The following is a 13,582-nucleotide window of genomic DNA, read 5'->3' as shown; positions in this document are numbered from 1 at the left end:
CATAGTTATTTCCTCTCTTGTCCAGGTGGGAAAGGGCAGTGTGAAATGCAATTGAGAGCATAATGCTAATTGGAGTGGTTCCAGGTTGTTTGGGATGATGGTGTTGATGTGTGACATGACCAGCCTTCCAACGCACTTCATAATTACAGATGTGATGTGCTTCAAGGGGATAGTTATTTAGGTAGTTAACCTTGGAGTTCCTGGGAACAGGTACAATGGTGGTCAATTTGAAACATGTTAGGATTATAATCTGGGACAAGGAGAGGATGAAAATGTCTGAAGACACTTGCCAGCTGGTCTGCGCATGCTCTGAGAACACACCCTGGTATTCCGTCTTGAACAATCTTGAACAATGCATTGGCCTAATCATTAGTTATCAACAGCGATTGATGCACTTACGATTATGAAGAGTAGGACTGGTAATCTGAGAATCCACCAAACCCAGTCATGTACCCTTGTCTCCCAGCAGCTTGAGGAGAAAGGGAAACATATTCATGTATGTGAACTATGATGATGCAATTGTCATCTGTTTAAAATAGTCTATGACATCCCATTAATCTGTATCTTACCCTTCATCCTCATAGAAGTATTTTGCCAAGGCCCAGGATACAATGACAATCATTGGCAAACCTATGTAGAAAAACAAAACGAAAATGGTTTAGTTAAATCCAATCCCTCTCATTTCAGTTAATAGTTCACTATCAAGTCTGTCTCTTAACTGATCAAAATGACATGACATTGCTAGATGACAATGACATGGTATCAGTAGTGTTGTTGTAATGTAGAGTGGACAGGTTGCCGTACCCCAGCCCAGGATGATGTACCACCAAAGGTGTTTCTTCTTGGAGAAGAAGGAGAGGCTGACCAGGGTGTGGAGGTAGTGTCCCTCCATCAGCAGCCAGCTGTAGTTAGCCAAGATGCAGTAGTTGGAGAACATCACCACTAACTTACACACCGCCTGTAAAAAGGATATGATGAGGATATGATGAGAAAAGACATATACACTGCATTAACAAAAATATGTGGACACCTGCTAGTCAAACATCTCATTCCAAAATCATGGGCATTAATATGGAGTTGCACCCCCCCCCCCATTGCTGTTATAACATCCTCCACTCTTCTGGGAAGGCTTTCCACTAAATATTGGAACATTGCTACGGGGACTTGCTTCCATTCAACCACAAGAGCATTAGTAAGGTTGGGCGATTAGGCCAGGCTCGCAGTCAGCGTTCCAATTCATCCCAAAGGTGTCCGATGGGGTTGAGGTCAGACATCTGTGCAGGGCAGTCAAGTTCTTCCACACCGATCTCGACAAACCATTTCTATATGGCCCTCGCTTGTGCATGGGGGCATTGTCAAGCTGAAACAGGAAAGGGCCTTCCCCAAACTGTTGCCACAAAGTTGGAAGTACAGAATCATCTATAATGTCATTGTTTGCTGTAGCGTTAAGATTCCCTTCACTGGAACTAATGGGCGTGGCCCGAACCATGAAAAACAGCCCCATTTACAGTTTGCACTATGCTTTGGGGTTGGTTGCGCTCTCCTGGCATCCGCCAAACCCAGATTCATCCGCCGGTCTGCCAGATGGTGAAGTGTGATTTATCATTCCAGAGAACACGTTTCCACTGCTCCAGAGCCTAATGGCGGGTGTCTTTACACCACTCCAGTTGACGCTTGGCATTGCGCATGTCAATGGCCGAGCTGTCACCTGCTCTGCCATTGAAACCCATTTCATGAAGCTCCCGACGAACAGTTGTTGTGCTGACGCTGCTTCCAGAGGCAGTTTGGAACTCAGTAGTGATTGTTGCAACCGAGGACAGACAATTTTTACAGTTTCCCGGGGCAGCTCTAGCAGGGCAGAAATTTGACGAACTGACTTATTGGAAAGGTGGCATCCTATGACGGTGCTTCATTGAAAGTCACAGACCTCTTCAGTAAGGTCATTCTACTGCCAATGTTTCTCTCTGGAGATTCCATGGCTGTGTGTTCTATTTTATACACCTGTAAGCATCGGGTGTGGCTGAAATAGCCAAATCCACTCATTTGAAGGGTTGTCCACATACTTTTGTGTGTATATAGGAGGGGTATTTTAGTATGTCCATATCATGTTGGAAGATGAACAACTTTTATCAAAACACAGCTATTCACACACTAAATTACACTTTTCTCTATCAATGTGTTCATCCATTCACACATGCATTGACAGTCACTACAAAGTACAGTAGATACGTACTGGGTAGTCGTCACAGTGGTAGAAGTCTTCATCGGTGAAGAGCACAGAGTCTTTGATGAAGATGAAGGTAGCACGCAGGATGAAGGAAACAAAGAGTTGGATGTGGATGTAGTTTCTGGTGCAGTGCAGTTTCCTAGACAACAGGAAAAGTGTAAAAGCAGTTTAAAATGTCCTCCTTGACCCAACATGCTTTTGTAATATGTTTAATCCCCCACTGAGACCCAATATTAAGATACGCATGTTGATTACAGTGTAGTTTATTGAGTACCCAAATGGATAATCATATTTTTTTATCATAACAGTTCTTAGACTTGATTCTCTGTTTCTCACCTAAAGAGACAGAGGATGGTGATGGCGATGGTGAGAGAGATTAGAGAGAGAGCGTAGCCTGCAGTGTACATGGTCTTCACATAGGGGAAGTACATGTGGGAGTCATGTGACTGGGAGGAAAAAGAGGCTCGGGGTAAGAATTGTTTTACATAAAATGTCCATGTATTTTTACATCAATGCTCAACACTGATATGGCTTTCCCTTGTTTTGAAGTAATTGTCCTGAATCAAAGACAAAACCAGTAATGTAGCACATAGGAAAAGTACACATGTACCAACCTCTCCAAGTAAGTGGAAGGTTTCGTTGAAACATGCATGCTCGTAAGGAGGGAATGGGTCCGTCCAGCCCGTGTCTGTGCAGTTCCGGTCCACTTTACCTGGAAAATCATACAGCCTCATCAATACTTACTTGCTGTACTGTTCAATTAAACTAATTATGGCCGTGAAAATAGTCAACATCAGAGTAAAAAACCTTGACCATAGAACAGACCTAAGATTTTCTAAGACCTACATAGTTTCAGTATCTCAGGTATTACGCAGTTTCAGTATCTCAGGTATTTTAGTGCAGGCAATAGTTATTGCAGGCGTCATTTGTGTTATGTAAGGTTGTCATAAATCACTTCACGATGCCGCTGTTTCCACAAGCAGACCTTTTATGAACTCTATACCACTCCTCTGTCCTTTTAGTCTATCGCCTGTATGAGCATCAATCGACAGTTTATGGTAGAAAGACAAACATTTTTGTATTGAATGGAAACAAATGATCTTGGTGGTGGATCATTAACTACCTAACACTCATAACAGCCAGGGGTGGGGTGGGGGTCTAACACATCATAACAGACAGGGGTGGGGTGGGGGTCTAACACATCATAACAGACAGGGGTGGGGGTCTAACACATCATAACAGACAGGGGTGGGGTGGGGGACTAACACACTCATAACAGACAGGGGTGGGGGTCTAACACATCAGAACAGCCAGGGGTGGGGTGGGGGTCTAACACATCAGAACAGCCAGGGGTGGGGTGGGGGTCTAACACATCAGAACAGCCAGGGGTGGGGTGGGGGTCTAACACATCATAACAGACAGGGGTGGGGTGGGGGTCTAACACATCATAACAGACAGGGGTGGGGGTCTAACACATCATAACAGACAGGGGTGGGGTGGGGGTCTAACACACTCATAACAGACAGGGGTGGGGGTCTAACACATCAGAACAGCCAGGGGTGGGGTGGGGGTCTAACACATCATAACAGACAGGGGTGGGGTGGGGGTCTAACACATCATAACAGACAGGGGTGGGGGTCTAACACATCATAACAGACAGGGGTGGGGTGGGGGTCTAACACACTCATAACAGACAGGGGTGGGGGTCTAACACATCAGAACAGCCAGGGGTGGGGTGGGGGTCTAACACATCAGAACAGCCAGGGGTGGGGTGGGGGTCTAACACATCAGAACAGCCAGGGGTGGGGTGGGGGTCTAACACATCAGAACAGCCAGGGGTGGGGTGGGGGTCTAACACATCATAACAGACAGGGGTGGGGTGGGGGTCTAACACATCAGAACAGCCAGGGGTGGGGTGGGTGTCTAACACATCAGAAAAGCCAGGGGTGGGGTGGGGGTCTAACACATCAGAACAGCCAGGGGTGGGGTGGGGGTCTAACACATCAGAAAAGCCAGGGGTGGGGTGGGGGTCTAACACATCAGAACAGCCAGGGGTGGGGTGGGGGTCTAACACATCATAACACACAGGGGTGGGGTGGGGGTCTAACACATCATAACAGCCAGGGGTGGGGTGGGGGTCTAACACATCATAACAGACAGGGGTGGGGTGGGGTGGGGTCTAACACATCATAACAGACAGGGGTGGGGTGGGGGTCTAACACATCATAACAGACAGGGGGGTGGGGTGGGGGTCTAACACATCATAACAGACAGGGGTGGGGTGGGGGTCTAACACATCAGAACAGCCAGGGGTGGGGTGGGGGTCTAACACATCAGAAAAGCCAGGGGTGGGGTGGGGGTCTAACACATCATAACAGACAGGGGTGGGGTGGGGGTCTAACACATCATAACACACAGGGGTGGGGTGGGGGTCTAACACATCAGAACAGCCAGGGGTGGGGTGGGGGGGTCTAACACATCATAACAGACAGGGGTGGGGTGGGGGTCTAACACATCATAACAGACAGGGGTGGGGTGGGGGTCTAACACATCATAACAGACAGGGGTGGGGTGGGGGTCTAACACATCATAACAGACAGGGGTGGGGTGGGGGTCTAACACATCAGAACAGCCAGGGGTGGGGTGGGGGTCTAACACATCAGAAAAGCCAGGGGTGGGGTGGGGGTCTAACACATCATAACAGACAGGGGTGGGGTGGGGGTCTAACACATCATAACACACAGGGGTGGGGTGGGGGTCTAACACATCAGAACAGCCAGGGGTGGGGTGGGGGTCTAACACATCATAACAGGCAGGGGTGGGGTGGGGGTCTAACACATCATAACAGACAGGGGTGGGGTGGGGGTCTAACACATCATAACAGACAGGGGTGGGGTGGGGGTCTAACAAATAACAGACAGGGGTGGGGTGGGGGTCTAACACATCATAACAGACAGGGGTGGGGTGGGGGTCTAACACATCAGAACAGCCAGGGGTGGGGTGGGGGTCTAACACATCATAACAGCCAGGGGTGGGGTGGGGGTCTAACACATCGGAACAGCCAGGGGTGGGGTGGGGGTCTAACACATCATAACAGACAGGGGTGGGGTGGCGGTCTAACACAATCATAACAGCAAGGGGTGGGGTGGGGGTCTAACACACTCATAACAACCAGGGGTGTGGTGGGGGTCTAACACATCATAACAGACAGGGGTGGGGTGGGAGTCTAACACATAACATCCAGGGGTTGGGGGGGGGGGGTATACAGTGCCTTGCGAAAGTATTCGCCCCCCTTGAACTTTGCGACCTTTTGCCACATTTCAGGCTTCAAACATAAAGATATAAAACTGTATTTTTTGTGAATAATCAACAACAAGTGGGACACAATCATGAAGTGGAACGACATTTATTGGATATTTCAAACTTTTTTAACAAATCAAAAACTGAAAAATTGGGCGTACAAAATTATTCAGCCCCTTTACTTTCAGTGCAGCAAACTCTCTCCAGAAGTTCAGTGAGGATCTCTGAATGATCCAATGTTGACCTAAAAGACTAATGATGATAAATACAATCCACCTGTGTGTAATCAAGTCTCCGTATAAATGCACCTGGCACTGTGATAGTCTCAGAGGCCCGTTAAAAGCGCAGAGAGCATCATGAAGAACAGGGAACACACCAGGCAGGTCCGAGATACTGCTGTGAAGAAGTTTAAAGCCGGATTTGGATACAAAAAGATTTCCCAAGCTTTAAACATCCCAAGGAGCACTGTGCAAGCGATAATATTGAAATGGAAGGAGTATCAGACCACTGCAAATCTACCAAGACCTGGCCGTCCCTCTAAACTTTCAGCTCATACAAGGAGAAGACTGATCAGAGATGCAGCCAAGAGGCCCATGATCACTCTGGATGAACTGCAGAGATCTACAGCTGAGGTGGGAGACTCTGTCCATAGGACAACAATCAGTCGTATATTGCACAAATCTGGCCTTTATGGAAGAGTGGCAAGAAGAAAGCCATTTCTTAAAGATATCCATAATAAGTGTTGTTTAAAGTTTGCCACAAGCCACCTGGGAGACACACCAAACATGTGGAAGAAGGTGCTCTGGTCAGATGAAACCAAAATTGAACTTTTTGGCAATAATGCAAAACGTTATGTTTGGCGTAAAAGCAACACAGCTCATCACACTGAACACACCATCCCCACTGTCAAACATGGTGGTGGCAGCATCATGGTTTGGGCCTGCTTTTCTTCAGCAGGGACAGGGAAGATGGTTAAAATTGATGGGAAGATGGATGGAGCCAAATACAGGACCATTCTGGAAGAAAACCTGATGGAGTCTGCAAAAGACCTGAGACTGGGACGGAGATTTGTCTTCCAACAAGACAATGATCCAAAACATAAAGCAAAATCTACAATGGAATGGCTCAAAAATAAACATATCCAGGTGTTAGAATGGCCAAGTCAAAGTCCAGACCTGAATCCAATCGAGAATCTGTGGAAAGAACTGAAAACTGCTGTTCACAAATGCTCTCCATCCAACCTCACTTAGCTCGAGCTGTTTTGCAAGGAGGAATGTGAAAAAATGTCAGTCTCTCGATGTGCAAAACTGATAGAGACATTCCCCAAGCGACTTACAGCTGTAATCGCAGCAAAAGGTGGCGCTACAAAGTATTAACTTAAGGGGGCTGAATCATTTTGCACGCCCAATTTTTCAGTTTTTGATTTGTTAAAAAAGTTTGAAATATCCAATAAATGTTGTTCCACTTCATGATTGTGTCCCACTTGTTGTTGATTCTTCACAAAAAAATACAGTTTTATATCTTTATGTTTGAAGCCTGAAATGTGGCAAAAGGTCGCAAAGTTCAAGGGGGCCGAATACTTTCGCAAGGCACTGTAACACACACATTGTAACAGCCAGGGGTGGGGTGGGGGTCTAACACATAACATCCAGGGGTGGGGTGGGGGTCTAACACATCATAACAGCAAGGGGTGGGGTGGGGGTCTAACACATCATAACAGACAGGGGTGGGGTGGGGTGGGGGTCGAACACATCATAACAGACAGGGGTGGGGTGGGGGTCTAACAAACTCATAACAAACAGGGGTGGGGGTCAAACACATCATAACAGACAGGGGTGGGGGTCTAACACACTCATAATGGGGTGGGGTGGGGGTCTAACACACTCATAACGGGGTGGGGAGGGGTCTAACACATCATAACAGACATAGGTGGGGGTCGAACACATCATAACAGACAGGGGTGGGGTGGGGGTCTAACACACTCATAACAAACAGGGGTGGGGGTCAAACACATCATAACAGACAGGGGTGGGGGTCTAACACACTCATAATGGGGTGGGGTGGGGGTCTAACACACTCATAACGGGGTGGGGAGGGGGTCTAACACATCATAACAGCCAGGGGTGGGGTGGGGGTCTAACACACTCATAACAGCCAGGGGTGGGGTGGGGGTCTAACACACTCATAACAGCCAGGGGTGGGGTGGGGGTCTAACACATCATAACAGACAGGGGTGGGGTGGAGGTCTAACACATAACATCCAGGGGTGGGGTGGGGGTCTAACACATAACATCCAGGGGTGGGGTGGGGGTCTAACACATCATAACATCCAGGGGTGTGGTGGGGGTCGAACACATAACATCCAGGGGTGGGGTGGGGGTCTAACAAATAACAGCCAGGGGTGGGGTGGGGGTCGAACACATCCTAACAGCCAGGGGTTGGGTGGGGGTCTAACACATAACAGACAGGAGTGGGGGGGGGGGGTATAACACACACATCGTAACAGCCAGGGGTGGGTCGGGGGTCTAACACATCATAACAGCCAGGGGTGGGGTGGGGGTCTAACACATAACAGACAGGGGTGGGGGTCTAACACATCATAACAGACAGGGGTGGGGTGGGGGTCTAACACATCATAACAGACAGGGGTGGGGTGGGTGTCTAACACATCATAACAGATAGGGGTGGGGTGGTGGTCTAACACGTCATAACAGCCAGGGGTGGGGTGGGGGTCGAAGACATTATAACAGCCAGGGGTGGGGTGGGGGTCGAACACGTCATAACAGACAGGGGTGGGGGTCTAACACATAACAGACAGGGGTGTGGTGGGGTGGGGGTCTAACACATAACAAACAGGGGTGGGGTGGGGGTCTAACACATCATAACAGACAGGGGTGGGGTGGGGGTCGAACACATCATAACAGACAGGGGTGGGGGTCTAACACATAACAGACAGGGGTGGGGGTCTAACACATAACAAACAGGGGTGGGGTGGGGGTCTAACACATAACAGACAGGGGTGGGGGTCGAACACATCATAACAGCCAGGGGTGGGGGTCTAACACATAACAGACGGGTGGGGTGGGGGTCGAACACATCATAACAGCCAGGGGTGGGGTGGGGGTCGAACACATCATAACAGACAGGGGTGGGGGTCTAACAAATAACAGACAGGGGTGGGGGTCTAACACATAACAGACAGGGGTGGGGTGGGGGTCTAACACATAACAGACAGGGGTGGGGGTCGAACACATCATAACAGACAGGGGTGGGGTGGGGTGGGGGTCGAACACATCAAAACAGCCAGGGGTTGGGTGGGGTCTAACAAATAACAGCCAGGGGTTGTGTTGGGGAGTATAACACACACATCGTAACAGCCAGGGGTGGGGTGGGGGTCGAACACATCCTAACAGACAGGGGTGGGGGTCTAACACATAACAGACAGGGGTGGGGTGGGGGTCTAACACATAACAGACAGGGGTGGGGTGGGGGTCTAACACATAACAGACAGGGGTGGGGGTCGAACACATCATAACAGACAGGGGTGGGGTGGGATGGGGGTCGAACACATCAAAACAGCCAGGGGTTGGGTGGGGTCTAACAAATAACAGCCAGGGGTTGTGTTGGGGAGTATAACACACACATCGTAACAGCCAGGGGTGGGGTGGGGGTCGAACACATCCTAACAGACAGGGGTGGGGGTCTAACACATAACAGACAGGGGTGGGGTGGGGGTCTAACACATAACAGACAGGGGTGGGGTGGGGTGTGATGGGGGTCGAACACATCAAAACAGCCAGGGGTTGGGTGGGGTCTAACAAATAACAGCCAGGGGTTGTGTTGGGGAGTATAACACACACATCGTAACAGCCAGGGGTGGGGTGGGGGTCGAACACATCCTAACAGACAGGGGTGGGGGTCTAACACAAAACAGACAGGGGTGGGGTTGGGGACGAACACATCGTAACAGACAGGGATGGGTGTCTGACATATAACAGCCAGGGGTGGGGGCGGGGGTCGAACACATCATAACAGACAGGGGTGGGGGGTGGGGGGGTCTAACACATAACAGACATGGGTGGGGTGGGGGTTGAACACATAACAGACAGGGGTGGGGGTCGAACACATCATAACAGACAGGGGTGGGGTGGGATGGGGGTCGAACACATCATAACAGACAGGGGTGGGGTGGGATGGGGGTCGAACACATCAAAACAGCCAGGGGTTGGGTGGAGTCTAACAAATAACAGCCAGGGGTTGGGTGGGGTCTAACAAATAACAGCCAGGGGTTGGGTGGGGTCTCACAGATAACAGCCAGGGGTGGGGGCGGGGGTCGAACACATCATAACAGACAGGGGTGGGGGGGGGTCTAACACATAACAGCCAGGGGTGGGGGGTATAAACACACATCCTAACAGCCAGGGGTGGGTGGGGGTTGAACACATCATAACAGACAGGGGTGGGGGTCTAACACAAAACAGACAGGGGTGGGGTGGGGGTCTAACAAATAACAGCCAGGGGTGGGGTTGGGGTCGAACACATCGTAACAGACAGGGGTGGGGGTCTAACACATAACAGCCAGGGGTGGGGTGGGAGTCTGACAAATAACAGCCAGGGGTGGGGGCGGGGGTCGAACACATCATAACAGACAGGGGTGGGGGGGGTCTAAAACATAACAGCCAGGGGTGGGGTGGGGGTCTAACAAATAACAGCCAGGGGCTGTGGTGGGGGGTATAACACACACATCGTAACAGCCAGTAATGGGATGGGGGTTTCTCACCTTCTGATTTGAAGAAATTGGGACAGTTCTGTGATGCAGTTTCCCCTACAAAAGCAGGAGACCAGCAATTCAAGTGGTCCCACATACCCTTGCAGTCTGAATAAGAAAAGCAAATCAGGTACTGTTTTCTTGTATCTCTGAAATTATAATCAAAGTGTGTAAATATTTTTTCTGAATGGGGGGAGGGGATATCTATACATTTGTTTGGTGGTTTGTTGTCATAAATTATAAGGCAAACAGTACAACGGCAGTCCTTGTTTGGTCGTTGTCAATAATTTACATTTTAGTCATTTAAACTCTCTTATCCAGAGTGATTTACAAGAGCAATTGGGTTTAAGTGCCTTGCTCAAGGGCAGATCAACAGATTTTTCACCTCGCCGGCTCGGGGATTCGAACCAGGAAACTTTACGGGTTACTGGCCCGAAGAGGAGCAAGACAAACAGCTCTGATAATCTGATGAACTGTTCTCACCAACATGAGAGTAATGTTGAACTCAAAGTGGGTAAGTAACTACAACGATAATGCTATATGTTGAGATGTAACCTACTCTATACTGCCACTAGGGGGAAACCTAGTCCACAGTCAAACTGGCCTGGTTCCCAGTGATGCGCTGATGTGTGGTGCTGTTTCAGATTTTGATACCTGTGGGACTGGAAATGATTTTACTCTATGCATATAATGCCATTAAATAAACAAATTCTAAGAACATTGACTATTATGGAATAGAGAAGGAACATGTTAACCTATATTTGTTTAGCGTAGGAAAACATGACAACCATGCTGGGTATGAATTTCTAAGGGGGAAGAATTACAAACGGTCTCATCTCACCTGGTTGGGGAGTTTTGGACACATTATGCAGTTGCAACTCATGAAGGCACCGCTCCTCCTCTCTAATAAGAATGATGTGCGGCTCACAGTCTGCTTGAACCTTTCACAGTTGAAAAATAAATAAATAACGTGTGTATGTGTCATCTCCCCATAGCCTACAGTGCCTTCAGAAGGTATTCACACCCCTTGACTTTTTTCCACATTTTGTTGTGAGACTGTATTTAGAATGGATTAAATGGAGTGTTTTGGTCACTGGAATTAAGAGGAATTATGTTTTTTTTACGTTTACAAATGAATAAAAACCTGAAATGTCTTGAGTCAATAAGTATTCAACCCCTTTGTTATGGCTCGCCTAAATGAGTTCAGGAGTAAACATTTGTTAACAAGCCACATAATAAGTTGCATGTTTATTATTTATGACTACGTCATCTCTGTACCCCACACATACAATTATCTGTAAGGTCCCCCAGTCGAGCAGTCAATTTCAAACACAGATTCAACCACAAAGACCATGGAGGTTTTCCAATGCCTCGCAAAGAAGGGCACCTATTGGTAGATGGGTAAAAATGTTAAAAAGCAGATAATGAATATCCTTTTGAGCATGGCGAAGTTATTAATTACACTTTGGATGGTGTATCAATACACCCAGTCACTACAAATATACAGGCGTCCTTCCTAACTCAGTTGCCGGAGAGTAAGGAAACCACCCAGGGATTTCACCATGAGACCAATGATGGCTTTAAAACAGTTGGAGTTTAATGGCTGTGATAGGAGAAAACTGAGGATGGATCAACATTAAAGTTACTCTACTAACTTAATTGACAGAGTGAAAAAAGGGAAGCCTGTACAGAACAAAAATATTCCAAAACATGCATCCTGTTTGCAACAAGGCACTAAAGTAATAATGCAAAGACTTTAGCAAACAATGTACTTTTTTGTCCTGAATACAAAGTGTTATGTTTGGGGGAATTCAACACAACACATGGAGAGTACCAATCCATATTTTCAAGCATAGTGGTGGCTGCATCATGTTATGGGTATGCTTGTAATCATTGGAATGGGCACAGGCAAAATCCTAGAAGAAAACATGGTTATGTCTGCTTTCCACCAGACACTGGGAGATTAATTCACCTTTCAGCAGGACAATGACAGAAAACATAAGGCCACATCTACACTGGAGTGTTCCTGAGTTGCCGAGTAACAGTTTTTGATTTAAATCTGCTTTAAAATCTATGGCAAGATCTGAAAATGGTTGTCTAGGAATGATCAACAACCTATTTGACAGAGTTTGAAGAATTCTGAAAAGAATAATGTGCAAATGTTTCACAATCCTGCTGTGGAAAACTCTTAGAGAGACATACCCAGATAAGACTCACTGCTGTAGTCTCCACTAAATGTGAAAATAATATACACTGAGTATACAAAACATTAGGAACACCTTCCTAATATATAAAAATACATTTTTTTTTTACATTTTTGTTTTATTCCCCCGCTTTTATATTAAAGTACTGTGTAGATCGTTGACAACGTTTTTTTTTTTTTAAATGATGCCACTTTGTAACAACACAATTTGGAAAAGGTTAAGTGTGAATACTTCCTGAAGGCACTGAGTGCACAAAACATACAAATAAGTATTCCTTAGTTTCTAATTTTCTCGAAATCTAAACCTTCAACCTAGATTCTCTTTCCTTGACATAGTAGACTGCCCAGGTATAAGCTATGATCTATTATTGATGTCACCTGATAAATCCACTTCAACTCAGTATAGATAAAGGCGAGGAGACAGGTTAAAGAATGATTGTGAAGCCTTGAGACATGGATTGTGATACGTGTCAATTCAAATGTGAATGGGCAAGACAAAATATTTAAGTGCCTTTGAACAGGGTATGGTAGTAGATGGAGTGTGTCAAGAACTGCAACACTGCTGAGTTTTTCCACGCTCAACAGTTTCCCGTGTGTATTAAGAGTGGTCCAACAGACATCCAGCTAACTTGACACAATTGTGGGAAGCATTGGATTCAACATGGGCCAGCATCCCTTTGGAACGCCTTTGACACCTTATAGTCCATGTCCCGACGAACTGAGGCTGTTCTGAGGGAAAAGGTGCTGCAACTCAGTATTATGAGGGTGTTCCTAATGTTTCTTACACTGAGTGTATATGTATGTACCTTTGCCAAACATGCCCAGCTTTTTCAAACACGTGTGTGCATTCTTACCTTCAAGTACATGCCCAGTAGTAGGATTCCAATAATTCCAATGTGCATTTTGTCAGTCACAATCATCATTTACCAAAACAAATGTAACTTAATTATAGACTTGAAGAAACTGTAAACTAACTTTCGGTACTAAAAGTCTGAAATAATCGTCCTATTCAAAGCAGCAAGTCATCAATCAGCATCCACTGTCTTTGTCCAAACCAACTGCATGTGTTTTGTTTGTGCGGTTA

At 47.1% G+C, this 13,582-nt stretch overlaps 1 protein-coding gene across 1 annotated transcript in view; it reads right to left on the bottom strand.

Annotated features, from left to right (window-relative positions):
- The window catches only part of LOC135543495 (secretin receptor-like), a 23,989-nt gene extending 10,407 nt beyond the window's left edge, over positions 1 to 13,582 (bottom strand). Inside the window, exons 1-9 of the mRNA XM_064970806.1 lie at positions 13,353 to 13,582; positions 11,137 to 11,236; positions 10,308 to 10,403; positions 2,842 to 2,939; positions 2,564 to 2,673; positions 2,234 to 2,366; positions 805 to 958; positions 570 to 630; positions 400 to 469 (exon numbers count right to left, since the gene is read on the bottom strand). Of these exons, the coding sequence (XP_064826878.1) occupies positions 400 to 469; positions 570 to 630; positions 805 to 958; positions 2,234 to 2,366; positions 2,564 to 2,673; positions 2,842 to 2,939; positions 10,308 to 10,403; positions 11,137 to 11,236; positions 13,353 to 13,421 (891 nt within the window). The 5' untranslated portion in view covers positions 13,422 to 13,582. The remainder of the gene's footprint in view (positions 1 to 399; positions 470 to 569; positions 631 to 804; positions 959 to 2,233; positions 2,367 to 2,563; positions 2,674 to 2,841; positions 2,940 to 10,307; positions 10,404 to 11,136; positions 11,237 to 13,352) is intronic.

Source organism: Oncorhynchus masou, chromosome 7, assembly GCF_036934945.1.
Source record: "Oncorhynchus masou masou isolate Uvic2021 chromosome 7, UVic_Omas_1.1, whole genome shotgun sequence".
NCBI classification, from domain to species: domain Eukaryota; kingdom Metazoa; phylum Chordata; class Actinopteri; order Salmoniformes; family Salmonidae; genus Oncorhynchus; species Oncorhynchus masou.
This window is presented reverse-complemented; position numbering and strand designations above follow the sequence as displayed.